We start from the raw sequence: 23,372 nt of genomic DNA on the forward strand, positions 1-23,372 counted from the left end.
TAACTATCAGGTAGCTACATGGAACAAATGGATTAATGTGAACCAAAACAAACATTCTTTACCACAAAAACAGGAACTAGTCTACCTAGTCAGGCATAAGGAAAGCTTCATCTCCGATACTTGTATGATAAATTTCAGCTTTTGGAGATGAAAATCATCAATTACAATCATCTAGCTTGGAAACAAGAAACTCAAACATCAGAAAATGCATTTCAAAGGGCTGCTTTTGGCAGACTGGAGGAGATGGCTTTGTGACTGGAATGAATTAAAGAGACTTTGCTCGAAAAGTCTCTTGAAGGCAAAAGCACCTGTTGATAACACAGAAAGACTGAAACATAGACAATAGGAGCAGAAGTAGGACACTTGACCATTTGAGCCTGCTCTGCCATTCATTATGATCATGGCTGATCATCGAGCTCAATACCTTAATGTCACCCTCTTCCCATATCCCTTAAATCCATCAGCCACAAGAGCTACACCTATCTCCTTCTTGAAAACACAGAATGTTTTGGTCTCTGCCACTTTCTGTGTTAATGAATTCCAAAGGCACAGCACTATCTTAGCGAAGCAACTTCTCCTCATCTCAGTCCCAAAAGACTGACCCCCGATCCTTAAACTATTACCCCTGGTTCTGGACTCCCCCACCATCCAGAATATCCTTCCTCCATCTAACCTGTTAGAAGAATTTTGTATATTGCTATGAGATCCCCCTTCAATCTTTTAAGCTCCAGTGAGTACAATCCTAACCGACTCAATCTCTCCTCCCAGTAAAACTTTCACTGCACTCCCGCTCTCTTCTTCAGAGAAGGAGACCAAAACTGTACAAAATATTTCAGGTATGGTCTTACCAATGTCCTGTATTACTGCAGCAAGACATCCTTGTTCTTGTACACAGATCTCTTGCTATGAAGGCCAACATACAGTTTACCTTCTTTATTGCTTGCTGCACCTATACAGGTACTTTCAGTGAATGGGGCCACCAAGTCTCATTGAACATTCCTCTCTCTCAATTTATAACCATTCAAATAATAATCTGCCTTCCTATTTTTGACACCAAAGTGGATAACCTCACGGTTATCCACATTATATTGTATTTTCCATGTATTTGCTCACTCACTCAGCCTGTCCAAATCGCACTGCAATATCTGTTCATCCTCCTCACAGCTCATGTTTCCACACAGCTTTGAGTCATCTGTAAATTTGGAGAGGGTACATTTAATTCCTTCGTGTTATTCATTAACATATAATGTGAATCACCGGGCTCCTAGTACCAAATCCTGCGGTACCCCACTAATTGCTGCATTTAGAGACCCATTTACTCCTACACTTTATTTTCTGCCTGCTAACCAATTTCCTATCCATCTCAATACACTACCCCTGAACGCCCTACAACACAACTGAAAAGAAACATTAGAACACTATAAGCATAAAGGACAATGGAAGTATTTGTGACTGTTGAGGATACATGACCTATTTGTAAATGACCATGGTCTCACATTGAAAGCTTTTTATCTTAAGGGCTCCCTAAAGACTTTCAAGTGTACATTCCTTTTAAATTCCTTTCATGCCAGAAACTATTCACTTTAATGTTGTATCTGTATGGATACATGCTTGATATTATATCTTCATTATTTTTCCTCAGAATTAGCAGATAATACAATTGCTCTTCCTTTCATTCAAAGAAAAAACTCAAAAAATTGCTTCCGGTGTACTAGTTAACTACATTTTCACTGGAAAGTGGTATAGCCCAGTGCTAAAAGTAACACAAATCCTTGTTGTGGCCAGCTGAGGAGATTGCAGAGGGAGGAACTGATTCACCCCCTCCTTACACAATCTTAACACAATATGGGCAACAACGAAGCCAGCAAGGCAGGTAATCAGTCAATCGCACGGAAATATTCTCTTTGGTCGCAGACCAGACAGAAAATGCACCGATTAGCTTTCAATCTCTAAAATCGCTTTGCAGACATTTAAATAAAGAACGAGGCATAGACATCTATATCCCACTCATAGAAGGCAGCCTGCTGATGAGTCCAGTTGTCAGCGAGAAACTAAATTACACACTGATGAATCTTTCCTTTAAATAAATTAAAACTTTATTGTCTCAGCCTTGTTAGATTCTTTGACTATTTCTGACTGCCCTGGCTCCCTTGATGTTAAGACTTTATTTGCATCATTAACATGTTCTGCATGCTTGCGTGTTAAACCATCCAATGACTTCTCTCCACAATATCTGAAGGGCAAAGGTATTGATTGCTTTGTTTTGATGAACGTTGATATTCTCATATACCTGTTGTGATAGATTACTCAAATAGATTTTCATGTTACGTGCTCAAACGCGGTGCCTGAAGGATAAGAGAAAAGATGGATCACTCTGACTTACTTGTGAAAGTGATGTTAAATCCTCGAGCAGCTGTGGAGTGGTCTGTAAGGAATTCTAAACGTGATACATGGCCACTGCTGGTCAAAGGAGAAGGGATTTTGTTTCCAGAAAAAGTTCCCAAGACAGGCGATTCAGGATTTAACCCGTCTTTCACAGATACGTAGTCAAACTGCGGCTCAACATCAAAATCGTTGAAGGCCAGATGAATCCTGCTTTCTGGCTTTGCAATAATCAGCCATACACAATGCATATGGTTGCCATAATCCTCTGGGTAATTGGGGGATAGCAGAATGCCAGATGGAGTTGTAAAATTGAAGAAACATGAGACTGGAAAATAAAATAAAATATGACAGTAATTTAGCACTGAACTACAAAGGGCACTTAAATGAATGCATAATGAGACTTTGGAGAATACGTGTGCATTTTCAGACAACAATTGAGGATCTGAGCTGCCATTTTAATAAATAGCAAACTACTAAGCCAAGGATTGATTGGATTAAAATTGTTATTGTCATGTACACTGGAATGTTCAGTCAGCTGAAGTGAGATGACGGTAGCAGCCAGTGACTTTGAACAGGAAGAAACCACACTAAAAGTAAATATGTTGTGGTAATTTTCTATTTCATATGAAGTGCTTACATTTCAGAGTCTGCTGTTCAGGGTAAGTTGCTTTATAGATCATCAGTTCATAGAATTTGTACAATGTGGAAGCCAGCCTACAAAGACCCGCTTCCCCCCACCCCCGTCCTATCACTGTAACCTTGCAATTCCCATGACTAATCCACCTACATCCCTGGACACTATGGGAAATTTAGTGCGGCTAACCCACCTAACCTGCACGTCTTTGGACTGTGGGAGGAAACTGGAACACCTGGAAGAAACTCACACAGACTTGGGAGGAATGTGCAAAAGTTCACACAGACAGTCACCCATGAATGGAATTGAACCTGCATTCCTGGCATTGTGAGGCAGCAATGCTAATCCAACACAACTGTTGTTCACCCTTTAATTCCAAGACCACTTGGAGTTAAACAACATCGTAGCATCTCCCAGGTCACAACTGCTAACAGTCCTAACTCCAAACATTTCTTCATCTGTTCTACAAATACATCCCACTGATCACATCTAGACATTCATCTTCTTTCCGTTCAGAGAAAGAAAACCACCCCAGCCCCGAACAGCACTCCTGCTCCTTCACTAGTACCCAGTGACCCAGAATTCCTTTCCTAGTCAGTCACAAACTGCTAATGCAAAGGATTAATTTGCTCAATTACCTCTAGTCAACAACCTTAAATGTCTTTCTTCTTGGTGAATCCATCTTAATGATTTCACTTACTACGACAGCATTAGTTCCATATACCTCAATCTAGATAGACATGATGAATACCATTGCTATGCTTCTTGGTTATCATGAGCATCCTCCAAAATCATGGAGTTAGCTGTTTCTTGTATGTTCAAGGCATTCAGCTCCATATCTCTGCCATTGATTCTGTGTGTTGCATTATCTATCTGCCTGTCTAATACCAATTTCCAGATGACATAGTGTTCCTTATTGATCACTATTACCAACACTGCAGCCATTTTCTGAGTTCATTCCGAAGTCTTTCTGGCTCCAACCCCATTAGCCTTAATGCCTCTGAAAACCAATTGAATTACATAGCAACTCATATCCTTTTAAAACTCCACCAAAATGGAAAACTGGTGCTTTTAAGCACATCACATAGAATGTAACGAGTAATTCATATGAAAGTATTTCAACTGACAGGTGTAAAAAATGCAAGACTGTGTGCAGGAACTGAGTGATATACATCAGTGGAAACTATCCTAATTTTCCAAATACAGTATAACTTCAAATGTAACACCTGTCAAGACTTGTATCAACACAAAGTCAAAGTTGTCTTTTCACCACATATAAGATGCACCTAGACTTTTGTAATGCTGAAGCCAATGAGTAATTATCCTTGAGGACAAGTTGAGCTAGTTGTAAGTGATTATTGCTATTTGTGGCAGGTTGAGAGGTTTGTGACCATCTCTTTCCTTGAGGATTCTTGCAGTCTTAATCTTACACTCTGTTGTATATTGCATACTCCGATAGCAGGAACATCAATTTAGGAATCAGGGAAAAGGTTTGCATCATATCCTTCTGTTTATGATGTCATAGAGTCACAAAGACACAAGAGAAAACCATTCCAACCATGACATTCGCAGTGAATTTCCTTCCAGAAATCCAGTCAGCCTCATTCCCTGGCTCTTATTCTATCCCTAAGGCCTGCAAATTTAATTCCAAGTGCCTGTATGATCTCCTCTTAAAACCTATTGTCATCTCTTCCACCACATTTGTAGGAAATGACTTCTAGATCATGAACACTCACTGCAGATAAATGTTCATCCTCACACTTCCCATGCATCTCTTGCACAAAACCATAAATCTGTGTCTCCTTGTCCTTGTATGGTCAATTAGATTTAGATTTTAGATTAGATTAGATTACAGTGTGGAAACAGGCCCTTCGGCCCAACAAGTCCACACCGACCCGCCGAAGCGAAACCCACCCATACCCCTACATTTACCCCTTACCTAACACTACGGGCAATTTAGTATGGCCAATTCACCTAACCTGCACATCTTTGGACTGTGGGAGGAAACCGGAGCACCCGGAGGAAACCCACGCAGACACGGGGAGAACGTGCAAACTCCACACAGTCAGTCGCCTGAGTCGGGAATTGAACCCGGGTCTCTGGCGCTGCGAGGCAGCAGTGCTAACCACTGTGCCACCGTGCCGCCCACTGCCACCGTGCCGCCCACAATAGACATAGCTTTTCTTTGACTTCTTGCCTTAATCTCTTTTGACCATATTCACCTCTATCAAATCACTCCTCAAATTCCTTTTTCTTATAGTTCTCCACATTAAGATTGTAGTTAAACTTGCTTATCCCTGGAACTATACTGATAGGTTCCTCCTACATCGTCCTTGAGGATCTCATAGTCTTGCTAAGGTGTGAAGACCAAAGCTGAATGTAATCCTCTAGCCCTAGTCAGAGCTTTATAAGCATAACATCCATGCTACTGTACTCATAATCTCAACTGTCTTTTTGTGAACAATGCCTCATAATTCTCTGATGGCTTTCTTCAGTGCAGAACTGCCTCCAGTTTGATCTTGAAATAAATGCTACAGAATCAGTGTTTTGCAAGTAGTCATTTTCTTTTGCAACCTCTTTATTTTCTTTATGAGAAAAAGATAGTCAACTTTACGGAAGATTGAATACACTCCTCATGAAGCTCACTTGCCAACTGCAAAAAAACACTCCGACATGTTATCATGCACCCTAACTTGCAGATCAAAAATGTCCATAAAATTAAATTAAATTTATATCTGGTCAGTTGCTCATTGACTTGACCATTCCTTAATAGCACAGCACAAATTCCCCTCTCCTTTCTGACAATCCAACAAAGGCTGGTGAATGAACCTTTTATTGGAAGGCAGGACACAAGCTGACATTCTAAACTCCAAGACACCCCAGTGAGGTCATGCATAAATATTTTAAGAACTAGAACACACAAAGAATGACAATTTCAGACTACTTACACACACAGCTGGGTTTCTTCGCTGACCATTGGTTATTCTTCTGGCAGGTGATAGTCTTTTGGCCAACAAGTTCAAAAGCAGGCAAGCATTCAAATCTCAAAATGTCACCATGAAGGAAACTTGTACCCTCCCGCTTTCCATAAGCTGGCGTCCCAGGATCACTGCAGGTTCCCTGTTCTATTTCTGAAAATAGGATATTAAAAAGGAGGAAATGTATTTTACATTGAAGAACACACAACTGTGACTAATTTAGCATGATTTAAAATTTGCACCTTCATTTGTTAGACCCAATCTAAAGATGGATATACGTCAGTAAAATTATTCTCTTTCTTTACCCACAATATCCAAAGTTGAGCACTTTTTCGATATGTGTCACTAGCGCACACTCATCATCTATTAAGATATGGTCTCTCTCTCCTTCTCTCCCCTTCAAACAGAAAATCTCAGTGGGTTAGAAACAGTTGGTGATAACATCAGGATAAGACTTTCAAATTACTAGCTGTTCTCGTTATAGCAAGACATCTGGCCTTCTGAATATATTACAACTTCATTCACAAAGAATTGGCTTGATTTCAGTTCATGAATATAAGTGACGTGCAAAATATTGCCAATTGCAACAAGGAATTTAACTTTAACTTTATGCGTGACTATATGAAGCCAAACCAGGTCTATTCATAAAAAGAATAAGAGAAACCTGACATTGCATCTTGAATCTCTGGCATTCAGAATAAATGGCTACTATTTAAAAATGGAGAAGGCAACCTTTCTCAATTACTTGAAAATACTGAGATCCAATAATGTCTGGCTGGTTCTCATAGCCAGCAGGACCTGCTTATCCTAATTGATCCCAGGAGATAGTAAGAATCTCACAAAAAAAAAACTGATTTAGGGAAAACCTTGCTATCCTATGATTAGAACTTCAGGTGTGTCAGGTTTTAAATCTACTTGGACAAACCTGAGGCGTGTCATAGAATCATGTTACATTATATGAGCAATCAGGCCATGATCTCATCAAATCTGCACTGGTCCTAATTTTTCCTAAAACCGCTGGATTGAATCATCCTGTCTTGCTGGTGAACTGTCTTCATTAAACCTGCTCTTTTACACAATTATCCAAATCTCCCACCTTACAGAAACAGTCATCGCTGCTCCTGCTTAATCCCTTCTGGCAACTAGTGGATCAAACAGAAAATTGGAATGCAAGAACAAATCCACTGATTGCAGGAAATTAGTTTTGATTAGTAAAAGACAGAAGTTCGTGAAAGATTCAAATATAGGCAATATGACAGCTTCAGACTTTGGATGGTTCAGCTGAGAAAACAGACGTTAAACTCAAGATCTGGTCTCACTAATAAAACAAAAAAAATGCACTCAGGAATGAAATACGGCCGACATTTTACCATAACAAAGAAATTCAACAAGGTGGAAGTGAGGACACATTTTGGCTAGTCAGAGCCACATAAAAGTAAGAGCACTTGCTGAGAAAAGCATGATAACTGTAAATTATTTCTAGTTAGTGGTATTGATGTAAGGAATAAGTTAAAACAATAAATGCTGACCTCATAAATGCATTGTAAAACCTGTATTTTTAATTAGTCAAGGCATAGATAAATTTTAACGGCAGGATAGAGTTGAAAATAAGTATTCAAAGTCATTGAAGAGACGTAGGTATTTGGGAAAGGTTGATAGTCTCAATGTTTTTTTTTTCATTTCCTACATCCATGAGTGCTGCTGAGGCTTTGATAATACAAACAGATATGTGAGCAAATAGGCACATACAAGCTAACTCCCTCGGATGCACTGACAAGATCTTTCTGTAGAAGTAAAAAAAAAGTGCTGGAGATCTGGATTCGCAAGGAGCTAAGGGGCAATTGTTTCACGCAGAAGGTGATGCATGTATGGAATGAGCTGCCAGAGGAATTGGTGGAGACTCGTACAATTACAACCTTTTAAAGTCATCTGGAAGGGTATATGAATAGGAAGGGTTTAGAGGGATATGGGCCAAATGCTGGCAAATGGGACCAGATTAATTTAGGAAATCTAGTTGGCATGGACAAGTTGGACCAAAGGGTTTATTTCTATGCTGTACAGCTCCAAGAATTTATAAAACCCTTACATTTCTGCATCCTGTTCTAACACTTAATATTCACAATAGCGTGAAGATCCCCATGGACACTTAAAACTCTCTTTCTTGTCTGTTTTAATCATGCACATGTATGAGTTGGGGAAGAGATTTGGAAGATACAGCTTAAAGGTGCATAAATTAGAATCCTTTCTTTTCACTGCTCTTGTTTAAATTAACTCTATTATAATAAATAGTTATTTTTACTGCCAGTGAAGAAACCTGCTGTGGTTTGCTTTTGTCCTGGGTGGCAGTCAACGAGACAATTCAATCATTTTGGTGGTGACCTTAGGTTTCTTATTCATTTACACATTTTGTGATGATTTGTAGAGCAGTGGGGAATGATTATTTAAGTTGAGAGACTAGAAAGTTACTCTTTTACCACAAACTGCCTTTTCTTTTTTCTTAAGTTTGGAAACTCACAGATGGATAGCATGGTGGCTCAGTGGTCAGCACTACTGCCTCACAGCACCAGGGAGCCAGGTTTGATTCCAGCCTCAGGCTGTGTGGAGTTTACACATTCTCCCCGTGTCTGCATGGGTTTCCTCCAGATGCTCTGGTTTTCTCCCATAGTCCAATGATGTGCAGGTCAGGTGAATTGGCCGAGTTAAATTGCTCCGTAGTGTCTGGGGATGTGTCCATGAGGTGCATTAGTCTGGGGTAAAATGTAGAGTAGTAGGGGAGTGGGTCTGGGTCGGTTACTCTTTGGAGGTTGGTATGGATTTGTTGGACCGAAGGGCCTGTTTCCACACTGTAGGGATTCTATGACTCATAACCTTCTCTCTATTAACCACACCAGCAGCAATCTTTTGTATCAGTGAGACTTTTCTCTCTCGCATTCTGTCTAAAAATGCTGAGACAGAATATCTGTCCACATTTAGTCCAATTACTCCTTGTTTTCAGGTGTGCAGATTTTTTGCTTGCTATCAGTATATCTCCTGTTCCCACAGTAACTATGCAGCCTTTTGTTGAGAAGATGATGGCAGGTCTATGGCTATCCTCACTACTCCATTTTTCCTCGAATTGAAAGTCGAAAACATGATAATTTAATAAAACTTTTCAGTCATAAATACAAAAATGGATTTAATAAAAGTACGTCCTTTTTTTTGCTTAGAAAATGGAAGAAGTGATATCCATTAATTCTTCATGGGAAGAATATTGACTTTGAGATTGCGGGATATTTACAAATAATTCCATTGCTTAGTCAATCCCTTTTAGTAATGATTGAAGAATCAGTCACTGCTGCATTCATTTCTTTAGATTAATAATGACATAATTGCTATGTGTTTGTGGTTAATATCAATGTTTACCTATTATACTGTTTGGCCTAATAGTCTTTTTTTAAATCAGAAATAGTAAGATATGCTGGTACAGGCATGATGGGCCAAGTGTCCTCCTCCTTTGCTTTAAATTCTAAATCTTACTCTCGATGTAATTGCAGAAGCTGTAAATATTAATTTATGTGTTATATTTGCTGGCATTGCCTTCATAATCTGTTTATTCTCCACGGAATTACTGCAATCTTCAGGAGGATCATCTCGGCTTTTTTTATTAGATAGTTCAACAATTTTGTGAACTCTTATTTTTTTCATTTCACAAATCAATCATTGTGCCTTTAAATCAGTGCCTGACTTAAAACTAATCACCACCCTCAGCAGAAACCAATGCAACATTATATGACTGGTAAAAGGCATAATCCTGTTATTGCAGTTTAGTCGATTGTATCGAGCACTGCCAAAGATATTAGAAGATGCACAACAGTACAATTCCACAGCTATAATTTTATTAATGAGAATCAACTTTGTTTAAATAGCAAGCAATTCTGATGGAACTTAAGAGCTGATAGTGCATTAAATAATTTGGATACAGAGTGGGACATGAACTTGCTACCTTCTGACACAAAGGCCTATATGATACCTGAACAAGAGCTGGACATTTGGATTGTTACTTGAGTTACTCTTACCATTTTAACTGAGTCATTCATAAAGGACAAGTTTGCTTTTTCAGTGTACTGTTGTAAAATGCCCCAAGTCACTTCACAAGAGCTGCCACTTCTGGGTTTCCAAGAATACTGTAAAGATTCAAAGCACTGAGTTCCTCCCTCAATTAATACTACAGAAACAGAAACTAACTGGCCAGTTATCTCTGCTCTTTGAGATATAGACTATGTGATAACTTCCTTTCTGCAACACTGTGGGTGTATGTACATTACAGTGGCTCACAGTGGCCACCTCTCAAGGGCAGTGACGGATGGGTATTACATGCTGGTAATGCCCATTAACCTTTAAGGAATCCAAAAAAGACCTGAATTTTGCAAAGAAAGTAAATCATATCAAAAAGTTTCAGAATCTGGCTGAGTAACTTTGAAAACCTTTCATTTTCAGAAAATAAACAGGACTTTCATGCAACAGTTGTGTGTTTAAAACAACAGAAAGCTTCAATTTTGTATCATTAGATGGAAGTGGATATCAAGACAAAAACTGATTAGCTGAGGTGTCCACATACTTGGTCAAAGAATTAGCTTTGAAGAACAGTGATAAAGGAATAGGAAGAGATACAGAGGTCTCAGTGACAGATGGCACAGCCGCTATTGGTTTTGTGGGAGGTGGGAGCAAACAATGTGGAAAAGGCCAGAATGGGAGAAAGAGAACCAGGTAACATCGGGGAAACAACAGGATGAAATAACAGAAATACAGAGGGGAAAGTCTGCATTCAGCCTTCAGCTAGATTAATGCAGGAGAGAAGCCAGGAGATTTCAGAGGCAGTGAAGGAGACAAGCACTTTTACAGAGATAAAGCCTGGTTTCAACAATGGACATATTGAAGCTGATCCCATTATTTATATTTGAAGGGGAAACTATACAGAAAAATCTTTGGTCTAATGGCTTCTGCAATCTGGGCCACTGCTGTCGGCGAAGAAAATAATTCTTTCATGTTTGGCAAAGCAACAGTTGCAAAGGTCCCTTGCAACCCATGTGTCCAATCACTATCAGTCTTATGTATCTTTCCCATGACAATCTTGAGAAGAGTGAACACAATGTGATTCAGGTCAGCGTTCATTGTGCTGAAAGCTTGAACATATGTCATCTTGCACAAGCATTTTATCCCAAGAGTAAATGGCCTGGATTTTGTGTTTCATATCATGAGGTTTTGTTAAGTGCAGGATTTAAGTGTAAATTTAAGTGCATTCAGTGTAAATTTCTGTGATCTTCTCCACAACCCATCTATAAAAGAGATCGCATCTCCTGAGCTGATTAATCATCAGTGGATGTTTCCACTACTTGTACCAATTTGTCGGATTTTGAGGAAGTTCCAGCATTAACTTGTACCTTTTGGGCACAAAGACACAATAGACATAATTGAATGGTCTTGATTTAATTAAATCTTTTAAAGAATTTACTGATATATACCAAATACATTCAGAAATTAAGTTTCATATTTTCCAAAAGTCATTTACAGGCTGTGACTAGCGGGTAGCACAAGGATCAGTGGTTAGGCCCCAGTTGTCCCCAACCTATATCATGACATGGAAATGAGGAACCACTTTTAATATTTATAGGTTTGCTGATGACACAAAATTAGGTGGACATGGGTGTTGTGAGATCGATGTAAAATGCTCGAAGGATATATTTAAACAGGCTTAATGAGAGGGCAGAAATATAGGAGATGTAATATAATGTAGAAAATGTGAAAGTACCCACATCGTAAGGACAAAGAGTGCAAAGTATTTTGTAAATTAGAAAGTTTTGATGTCCAAAGGGATCTGTGTTTCCTTGTTCATCAGTCACTGAAAGTGAAAATACAGGTAAAGCAAGCAATTAAAAAGGCAAATTGAGATATTTTTAAATAACCTGTTCAGATGTGTTATGACACACCACTTGAGCAAGTGAGAGTTGAATAATACCATATACCACAACAGCTCTCAAAAAAAGCAAGAAGTATATTTATCTTTAGATAATGAAGATTTCTGGCTGCAGTTGGAAAGATCCTTGGTGAGACTTCACCTGGAGTACTGGACAGCTCTGAGCTCCTGATCTAAGGAAAGACATATATGCCAGAGAATGACCATATCAAAAACTCACCAGAGTGGTTCCTGGCATGGTGGGTTTAATTATAAAGAAACATTGAAGCAAATGGGCATGTGTTCTCTAGAGTATAGAGGTATGAGAGGTGGTCACATTGATAGTTCAGGGTGGATGTTGGAAAGATTATTTTCCTGCATATGGGGGAACTGGTTGGAAGGGCAAAATCTTGATGGACAAGAAGGCTGCATTAACCTGAGTGCTTTATCAGGGAGCTCTCACAAAATTGGAGTCAATGGGTATCACAGGCAAACTCTCCACTGGTTGGAATCATATCTTGCAGACAGGAAGATGGTTGTGGCTACTGGACGTCGGTTATCTCAGGTCCAGAACAGCTCTGCAGGAGTCGCACAGGGTAGGCTCAACCATCTTCAGATATATCATCAATGACCTACCCTCGATCATAAGGACAGAATCGGGATGTTTGCCAATGGTTCCACAATGTTGTTATGGACCAGCCCAAACCTCCTCAAAATATGTTGAGAAAATAATTTCAACATTGATATTTTCTTATTTTAAATGTAAGTGTTGCTGTTACAATTGGATTAGTCAAACGACCAGGTTTGAAACAAAACTCACTTTCATCATATACTATAATTAAAATACAAAGGAAATAAAAATAAAAGAAAATAGCTTAATTGTAACTCAAGCAAAATGCTAAACAAAATAATATACATATATAACTACAACTAATTTAATGTTCCAATATAGTAACATCTCATAACACACTCATGGCAAAGGTAAATTTAGTAAAATAGATTGCCTCACATCCAATTCTCACAGCAGGCAGAGAACCCCAGTTTTTAGCTGTAACAGTAGGAGGAATAAGAACATCCAAACCCAGCTTCAAGACCTCAGCAACAGCTATTAAAGGTTAAAACTAAAAATCCTGCTTCCATGGGAACTTGACCCCACCCATTCAGGCTGCTTCTATTAGAACAAAGAACAAAAAAAAACAGTACAAGAAGAAGAACAAGAACAAGAACAAGAAGAGGCCCTTCAGCTCTCTAAGCCTGCACCATTCATGTATCTGTCTAGATACATCTTAAAAGACACTATCGTGTCTGCCTCTACCACCTCCGCTGGCAACGCATTCCAGGTACCTACCACCGTCTGCATAAAGAACCTTCCATGCACGTTTCTCTTAAACTTTTGTAAGAGAAGCATAACGCATCTGGGATCTCCTGCCATTTTTTTACTTTTTTTACTGTCATATTCTAGTCCAACTAGAATATCAAGTAATAGATAAATGAAAAACCTTTTTTTTATTAGTCACACTACTTACCAGCATACGACAAAAGGAAAAGAAAATCGTTACCTTATCAAACTTTTAAAGCAACTCAAGGCCTCACAAGCTATTTACTTTATTGGTTTTGAGCAGACTTCTCTGTAGCTCTTCCTCAATCTTATTTCATTAAAAAAAAAGTGACAAAATACACCTCTTAAAGCCATAGTATCATCACAATGCTCTCTTCAGATACTGAAGTTTCTGTTTATGCTGTTGAGCGTACAAGTACAGTGTTTCTACTTTTGGCACAATCTGTGATTCTCACACAATTTAGTTTCAAAATGAATTGCTTTAAACATTATTCTTGACTAGAGTGAAGATTGGTAATTTGTGGAATTGGATTTTGTTTATCATAAACAAAAAGTTGAAATTATGATGTTTTGGGAATGTTCAATGCAACAAAATATGAACAAAATCAAGTCTTGGGATTACAAATGTCAAGTAACATTCATATCAGACAAATGCAAAGCAATGGCCATCTCCAACAAGAGACAATCTAACCATCACACCTTGACATTCAATAGTGTTACCAACACTCAGCCCACAATCAACATCCTGAGGGTTACCATTAACCAGGAACTGAACTTGACTCACCACATTACAGATTACACGGGGGCACAGTGGCACAGTGGCACAGTGGTTAGCACTGCTGCCTCACAGCGCCAGAGACCCAGATTCAATTCCCGCCTCAGGCAACTGTCTGTGTAGAATTTGCACATTCTCCCCATATCTGCATGGGTTTCTTCCTGGTGCTCCGGTTTTCTCCCACATTCCAAAGATGTGCAGTTTAGGTAAATTGGCCTTGCTAAATTGCCCGTAGTGTTAGGTGCAGGGGTAAATGTAGGGGAATGGGTCTGGGTGGGTTGCTCTTCGGAGGGTCGGTATGGACTTGTTGGGCCAAAGGGCCTGTTTCCATACTGTAAGTAATCTAATCAATAACCACAAGAACACTGCAGCCAGTAATTCACCTCCCAAAGCCTGCCCACCACTTACAAGGTACATGTCAGGAGTGTAATGGAATACTCCCCACTTGCCTTGGATGGGTCCAGCTCCAACAAAATGCTCTTGAGATTTTGACACACTCAACTAAGAAGCTTGACACCATCCAGGATATATCAGCCCACTTGATTGGCACCATATTCACAAGCATCCATTCCCTGCCTAAATTACAAACCCATAACCACTTCCAACTAGAAGGACAAGGGCAGCAAATAAATGGGAACATCACCACCTGTAAGTGCCCCTCCAAGGCACTCATCATCCTGACTTGGAAATATATTGTTGTTCCCTCACTGAGTCAAAATCCTGAATCCCTCAGATTATGGGTCCATTTATAACATGTGGACTACAGTGTTTCAAGAAGACAGTTCATCACCACCTTCTCAAGGGCAACCGGTGACAAGCAATAAATGCTGGCCAGACAGTGATGCCTACCTCACAATAAAGGGCAGGCTATTTAAGCCTGAGAATAAAGAGGATTTTTTTTCAAACAGCATGTTATGAATCTTTATAATTCATTACCCCAGAGAACTGTGAAAGACCAATCATTGGATAGATTGAAGAGAGAGATCAACAGATTTCTAGCTATTAAAGGAATTGAGGGAAATGGAATAACATGGGAAAATGGCTTTGAGTTGAAAATTAATTGATTGGTGATTAGTATTCAATGATAGAGAAGAAATAATGGGCGAAATGACCTACGCCTGCTCCTGTTTCTCATGTTCCTATATCCCTATGTTTTCAGTTGTACAGTCATAAAGTCATAGGAGCTGTACAGCATAGAAATAGACCCTTGAGTCTGACTTGTCCATGCCGACCAGGTATCCTAAATTAATCGAGTCCCATTTGCCATTACTTGGTGAATATCCTTCTAAATCCTGCCTACTCGTGTACACATCCAGATGGTTTTTAAATAATGCAATTGTACCAACCTCCACCACTTCCTCTGGTAGTTCATTCCATACATGCACCACTCTTTGCATGAAAAAGTTGCCCCTTAGGTCCCTACTTAAATCTTTCCCCTCTCACCCTAAACCTATGCTCTCCAGTTCTGGACTCCCCCAACCCAGGGAAAAGACCTTGTCTATTTACCCTATCCATGCCCCTCATGATTTTATAAACCTCTATAAGGTCACCTCTCAACCTCTGACCCTTCAGGGAAAACAGCCCCAGCATATTCAGCCTCTCCCTATAGCTCAAACCCTCCAACCCTGGCAACATCCTTGAAAATATTTTCTGAACTCTTTCAAGTTTCACATCATCCTTCCTACAGGAGGGAGACCAGAATTGCACACAGTATTCCAACAGTGGCCTAACCAATGTCCTGTACAGTGCAACGTGACCTCCTAGCACCTATACTCAATGCTCTGACCAAGAAAGGAAAGAATACCAAACACTTTCTTTGCTTAGTGGTGTATCAGCCTTTTGATGTCTCTAGAAAATGGTGCAACTTCGTAACAAGAGCTTGGGGTTGGTGGGTGGATTGAGGAGCCAGGAGAGTGGGTAGCTAAGGGGCAGTGCATCAGTCTGCAAACTGCCCACCTCCAATTAATTGGCCATTGCACTCATTGATGAGCTCACTAGTGGCCTGGAGTGGGACAGGTTAGATTGGGAAACGTAAACAGTGTGGATTGCATCAGTGCATATCGGCCATGAGCACAGCAGTAGGTAGTTGTTGCTAAACTGAGGTGCTCCTGTGATGGTACTCAATTGCTAACTCTTGAGCAGAGTAGAAATATCCTGGTTTTACACAGCAATATGCCCACCCATTCAATGTTTCTCACTGTGACAAGCTCCATGCCTCACTCTCTGTGGTATAAAGCAATGCAGGCTACAAAGGCTGGCAGTCTCCAAGTATATGCAATGTCAGTGAGTGCTTAGAAAGTAAACTAAGAACCAAATCAGGCATCCTGTCTCAATACATGAGATGCATGTTCCTGCTTGCAAAGTAATCTGGCAGACTCATGCATGTTGTGGGTATCCCTAAGCTTCCAAGCAAAGTGTTGGAGGGCTGAATTTGTGGCAAAGTTTGTCCAAGAGCATTATGATTTGTTCAAGCTTGCTTTACAAAGTACTTGGGAAGGGGTGGTAATTGATGAGCACCACTACTCTTGGGGTTGCCACAAACACAACGATATAATCAGAGTATGCAAAGTATCCAATTTACCTATCTGATGAAATCTTATTGACATAAACACTAACCGGGTCCCTGTATTTCAAATTAATTCCTGTTTATTGCAAATAAATACATTTTAGTTCATAGTTTTTCTGACCTAAGGTTGCCTTTTGAAACCTTATACAGACATACAGACAAAAAAATACTGGAAACACAGTTCAAGAACATCAGTCCACATAGTTCAATAAGATAACCTAATCAGTGTCACAGTGATCTGCAGCACAGAAAAATGCTCTTCAACCCTTCAGTCTATTGTAGGAAGGATGTTGTGAAGCTCGAAAGGGTTCAGAAAAGATTTATAAGGATGTTGCCAGGGTTGGAGAGTGTGAGCTGTCGGGAGAGGCTGGGGATGTTTTCCCTGGAATGTTGGAGGCTGAGGGGTGACCTTATAGAGGTTTATAGAATCATGAGGGGCATGATTAGGGTAAATAGACAAGGTCTTTTCCGTGGGTAAGGGGAGTCCAGAACTAGAGGACATACATTTCGGATGAGAAGGGAAAGTTTTAAAAGAGACTTAAGGGGTAACGTTTTCATGCAGAGGGAAGTCCGTTTATGAAATGAGCTGCCAGAGAAGTGGTGGAGGATGGTACAATTACAGCATTTAAAAGGCATCTGGATAGGAAGGGTTTAGAGGGATATGGGCCAAGTGCTGCCAAATAGGATCAGATTAATTTAGGATATCTGGTTGGCTTTTGATGAGTTGGACCTAAGAGTCTGTTTCCGCGCTGTACGCCTCTATGACTCTAACCGTCTAACTATTCTAATCCCATTTACCAGCACTTGGCCCACAGTCTTGTATGCCAAGCACACATTTAAATACTTAAGTGAGGGGTTCCATCTCTACCACCTTACAAGCACTGAGTTTCAGAATCCCAACGTCTCCCTCGATATTTTGACTGCAGAGAGATAGAAACATAGAGCTTTCTTTTCCATCAGCTACAATGCTTCTCCCACTGCATTCTCCACACCCACAAACTGTTCAGCAGCCCAGGGACCAGAGAATTGTCATTAGAGTGATGTCCTTTGGCATCTACACTAGGCCACAAGTGCACAAAGCAATCAGATACCTGCTGCCAGCCAATTTTCTCTCTATGCACACGTCCCAGTGGTGTGCTCTATTATCGTTCCTCCACAATGGAATGTGGAAAAGTATAGTTTGGGCTCAGAAAATTCAGTGCAGCTAATTTCAAGTGGGGAGATCAAGCTGCAGGCTTCCTGTCCCACTCCGCTATAGGTTTTATAGAAGTCCCCATTTCCAACTTCTGTCAATATTTTCAATGAGGAAACCCAAACTTTAGAAAATCAAGTGATAGCAGTCAAACTGCCTGGCTCTCATTTTGATTTTGTTTTAACTAAAAGGTGCAAAGACAATTTTTACTCATGATCAAAAACAAAATGGAACATTATTATCATAGGTCCATAAAAATATTATGTGTCAAATATATCAAAGTTGAATAAAGTTCGAAGTAGTTTTTAACTTCAAGTAGTTAAACAAATCATTTTGCTGTCAGCAAACGTATTAACCTCAAACAGAAGCAAAATTTTGCAGATACTGGAAATCTAAAAGAAACACAGAAAATACTCAAAATATTCATCAGGTCTGGCAGCATCTGTGGAGGGAAAAAGTGAATTCATGTTTTGAGACCAGAGGTTCTTTACTGAAGCACAAGAGGTTGAGAGGTGACCTTATAAATGTTTATAAAATCATGAGGGGTATAGCTAGGGTGAATGGTAGGTACCTTTTCCCTCAGATGGAGGATTTTAAGACTAGGGGGCATATTTTAAGGTGAGAAGACAGATTTAAAAAAGGCATATGGGACAATTTATTTTTACACAGAGGGTGGCTCATGTTTGAAATGAACTTGTTGAGGAAGTGGTGGATATGGGTATAATTACAACATTTAAAAGATATTTGGATAAGTACATGAATAGGAAAGGTTTGGAGGGATACAGGCCAGGAGCAGGCAGATGGGACTAGTTTAGTTTGGGTTTACATTCTGTATGGACTGGCTGGACTGAAGGTCTGTTTCCATGCTGTATGACTCTATGCCTCTATATTGCATTTAGTAGAATATATTTATAGCCAATGGTGAATTAATCTTTTAACTTTGACTTGTTCTACTTTGAGGGACAGGAGAAATTATGTTTTATTCAAGTTTTATCTATAATATCATTCTCTGAAGTGCTTAAATGAAATAAAACCATGAATATACAGTTCTCAAGTATGATTCATGACACAAGACATCCCAGAGTACATTAGACCCAATGAAATATGTTTAAAGTCTAGACAATAGCATTACATAAGCAAATGTGGAAAATGATTTAAGCAGTGCAAGTACCCATGAACAGTAAATGGCAGAAATCTCCAGTAAATCTGCTTGGGTGAGGTTGTTTGAGGGAGAGGCATCAGCTAAGACATCAGGTAAGCAATTTTCTGAATCAAATATTGGGAGGAAATTGGAATTGGGAAAGAGGATTGCATCAGTATTTAAGGTCTCTCAACTTATTTAAAGACATCATAACTTTAGTTCTTCTCTAAAAATAAATAATCAAACGAGAAAATTTGAATTTGCTTTTGAAAATCAAATTATGGGTTTTTGTAGAAGCAATTTTGGGGATGCATGGCTCAACATACTGAAATTCCCGTTCAATACCGAGTGACCATTTGTCTCGTTATAATTTCCATGATTCACTGTCTGTCTCAGCTAGTCAAGTACAGGTCATGGTAGATATACAGTGCACAAACACATTTCATATTCTAAAAGCATGTCAGTCAATAATTCTGTTATATCTTGCCCATTGACATTTCACTTACTCTTCTCAACATGCGTGCGTAAGCTGCACAAATTCAAAGAGGGAGGTCTACCACAGAAGTTTTATGTTACCTATATCTTGTTCATTTGATCCTCTGTGTTAAGTAATTTCAAGGTCAGTAATTGAGCTAAACATCAAGTATTCATACATTCTTCGTAATCAATATAAACTATTTTGGGGGAAATCACCAAAATAAGAGGACAAAACTGGTTTCCTGGTTCTGTACCTCAACAATAACATTGAAAGCACAACAAGGTGTATATAATTAATAGGGTTCTTGTAGTACAGTGGTTGTGTCTGTATCTCTGAGCCAGGAGGCTTAGGCTTAAGTCCCACCTGCCCCAAAAGATGTGTAATAACATCACTGAACAGACTCATTAGAAAATAGTTAAGTAATTAATTGGAGGTTGGTAACTTGAAGAAAAAAGGAAGACATAGGTTGCCATCAATAATTTCTTTTGGACATGGGCGGCACGTGGCTCAGTGGTTAGCACTGCTGCCTCACAGCGCCAGGGACCCGGGTTCAATTCCCGCCTCGGGCAACTGTCTGTGTGGAATTTGCACATTCTCCCCGTGGGTGCTCCGGTTTCCTCCCACAGTCTAAAGATGTGCAGGTGAGGTGAATTGGCCCTGCTAAATTGCCTGTAGTGTTAGGTGCATTAGTCAGGGGTAAATGTAGGGGAATGGGTCTGGGTGGGCTGCTCTTCGGAGGGTCGGTGTGAACTTGTTGGGCCGAAGGGCCTGTTTCCACATTGTAGGAAATCTAATCTAATCTAAAAAAAAGACCAGCCCCAGAGTCTGCATCATGACTACTTAATGGCAGTCAATGTCTGGGCAAAATGATGTTATTGGTTGTATGGTTGCAATGCAGAATTTCAGTGACTGTTTATGTTAAAATCTGTTTGTTCGGGGAAACATTTGCTTTTTTTTTCTGGGACCTGCAAAGAATATTTGTTCTCAGCACCTTTAAGAGAACACTACTCCTGGCTAACTCCTTTCAGAATAACATACTTATCAGGCTCTGCAAGTTAGAGCCCCATGAGTTTGACTTTGGCAGTCAGGAAGTTATTGAAAAGTACTTGATGGAATATGATATATGATATATGATCACCGAGACAGTTTGCTGATTATTACAGAGACCGGCATGATTTTAGTAAACAGAATGCTATCTCACTATTGTGTGAAACACCCTCAAATTGAAAGTACAGTCAAGAAAGCTGTTTACATTGGCTCCTTACACCCACACACCGAGATCTCACTCGGATTTTATTCACTTGGCTCCTCATTTTCTATCACCACACTCCAAATGTTCCAACTCTGTAATGATCGAATCTATTATGTTTGGCTAACTCCAGAATGTTGCTATTGCTGAAAGGGCCCACAACCTATCATTGGTCTTCTTGTTAACTGCTCCACTCTTCTCAGCTTCCTCTCAGACTGCCTCAAGTATCTCCACTCTGATTCCATGCTCTCTCAGACTTGCCTGAATGCTCTAGCTATGGTCTGCTCCATTCCCTTTCACCCACAAAGATCATTCCTCAATGATCCTACTGAACTCAGCTCTCGACAGTTTGGGAATTCACATCTGCAATTCAGCAAGCATAAATTGATTTGCTTTTAATTTTCCTCCTCCGCAATATTCCCCAAACCACCACCTACACTATTAAACTAGAACAGCAGTTAAATAATGCTGAAGATTGAGAGCACCAGTCGATCAACAGTGTCACCTAAATTCAGGACCAGCCGATCATCAATGCATTCAGTTCTGACAATCGATAGATTATGTTCCAGTTAATTCAAGCATTGTTTTACTCTTTCTATCAATGCCTTCTCATGACATCAGAATAGTAATAACATAGTTCAGTGCTGTATTACATGTAACAAAACAAAACATGTTCTTCAACTTAAATTATGATTTGCAGAACAATAACCACAGTTTTCTCATATTGCCAGTCAGCCCTGTCCCTGCTGTGATAAGTGGCACTTCTCATGCGATTTCATTAAACTCCTTAGATTAGAAGATGGAATGAGTATAAATTTGGGAGCATAACAATGTCCAATTAAGGAGTGTATGTAGAAAGCACATTCATTAATTAGGTAAAGATAATCGTTCTTTGTAAAATAAATTTCAGGATACGTTCGTTTTCAAATATAAAAACAAATATGGCTCCACCTTGAATTGACCAATTTCTACTCAGTTTTTAATGCATTTATAGCATAGATTTAAAAATAATTCCCTCGTTATGTATTTGTGTCTTTAATGTAATGCCTTTTATTTTGCAATGATGTCTTTACAAACCCCTCCCTTTCCTGAGTTGATGCATTTTTTGCAATAAGACTTGTACAATAAATACAGAAGAGCAACAGCATGAGATCCTATTTGAATTGATGAATTCAAAGCCTTTTCAGAAACCACTGACATTTTAATCTTATGAATTAAGAAGAAACTAAATGTCTGAATTACATTATAGCCTTAAATCCCTAGATTTTGTTTCTTAATTCAGTCTGGCTAAACTTTTAAAAGTGTCTGCTATTCATCTGAAATGTTTATCTCTGATTATCGCCACAGATGCTGTCTCAGGTTTTGAATATTTGCTGTCTTAATTTTATACTCCGTCCATTAGAAGATTTTTGATTTCACTTTGCTGCTAAAATCATATTCTTGTAAAACTGGACCTCAATTTTAATTAATTACGGAATTTGACATTTGAGTTCATTTAATACCTTTAAAATAATGTATAGCTATAATGGATATTTCCAAGGAGAGCAAACTCCTGTCATATTTCTCCATGTCTTAAAGATAGTCTAACATCATCAGTTTATTGAGATCTTTCTGAACTCCTGCACTCTGACCTGCAGACTATTAAATATGGATATATTCTGATCAACCTGTTCAGGGATGTAGTTACACATGTCTGGAGCAGGGACTTGAACCTGGACCACCTGGCTCAGAGGTAGGCACACTATCACTGCATAACAAGAGCCCAAACTGCTATGTATTAGCATGTTTAAAGACATATGGGTGGAGGGCATTTACTGGAGCTTCAATTGCATAAATGGAATTTTATGAAGCAATGGTGGTGTCCCTATCTCTGACCCAGAAGATTCAGGTTCAAGATCCACCTGCCTGGAGGTGCGTCATAATATACCTGAGCAGGTCAAATTGAAAGTGAATTTTTAAAAAATGCATCAAGTGCAAACATTGTGAGTTTTATCAGTAAGAGACCTTGGTGAGCAGGCTGCGTTTATATTTTAACCTTTTACCTTCTCTACGTTGGTCCGCATCCAGGAGACCAGAACTTGAAAAGCTGCATGACAACTCTCAGTTTGAAGGGAAAAAAAAATCAATGAGTGAAATCTCAAGAAAACTGGATGTTCATCACAGAGTCACAGAGATATACAGCACAGAAACAGAATCTGCGTTCCAACTCATCCAGAAATCCTAATCTAATCACGTCCCATTTGCCAGTACTTAGCCCATATCCCTCTAAACTCTCCCTATTTATATACCCATCCAAATGCCTTTTAACTGTTGCAATTGTACCAGCCTCCACCACTTCCTCTGGCAACTCATTCCATACACACATCATCCTCTATGTGAAAAAGTTGTCCCTTAGGTGTTTTTTAAATTTTTCTCCTTACACCCTAAATCGATGCCTTCTATTTCTGGATTTCCTCACCCCAAGAAAAAGACCTTGTCTATTTACCCTATCCACCTGATGAAGGAGCGGCGCTCCGAAAACTAGTGTTTCCAAATAAACCTGTTAGACTCTAACCTGGTGTTGTGCGATTTTTAACTTTGTACACCCCAGTCCAACACCGTCATTCCCTGTCCTTCATGATTTTATAAACCTCTATAAGGTCACCCCTTAGCCTTGGACACTCCAGGGAAAACAGCCCGAGCGTATTCAACCTCTCCCAATAG

The 23,372-nt window shown here is 39.5% G+C and overlaps 1 protein-coding gene across 2 annotated transcripts in view; it reads right to left on the minus strand.

Annotated features, from left to right (window-relative positions):
* csmd2 (CUB and Sushi multiple domains 2) overlaps positions 1–23,372 on the minus strand; it is a 1,704,811-nt gene that overhangs the window by 431,540 nt on the left and 1,249,899 nt on the right. For both annotated transcript variants that reach the window (XM_043717868.1, XM_043717867.1), the window contains 2 exons: positions 5,968–6,150; positions 2,384–2,710 (listed from right to left, as the gene is read on the minus strand). In XM_043717868.1, coding sequence (XP_043573803.1) covers positions 2,384–2,710; positions 5,968–6,150 — 510 coding nt within the window. The remainder of the gene's footprint in view (positions 1–2,383; positions 2,711–5,967; positions 6,151–23,372) is intronic.

This window comes from Chiloscyllium plagiosum, chromosome 27 (genome assembly GCF_004010195.1).
Source record: "Chiloscyllium plagiosum isolate BGI_BamShark_2017 chromosome 27, ASM401019v2, whole genome shotgun sequence".
Lineage (NCBI taxonomy): Eukaryota > Metazoa > Chordata > Chondrichthyes > Orectolobiformes > Hemiscylliidae > Chiloscyllium > Chiloscyllium plagiosum.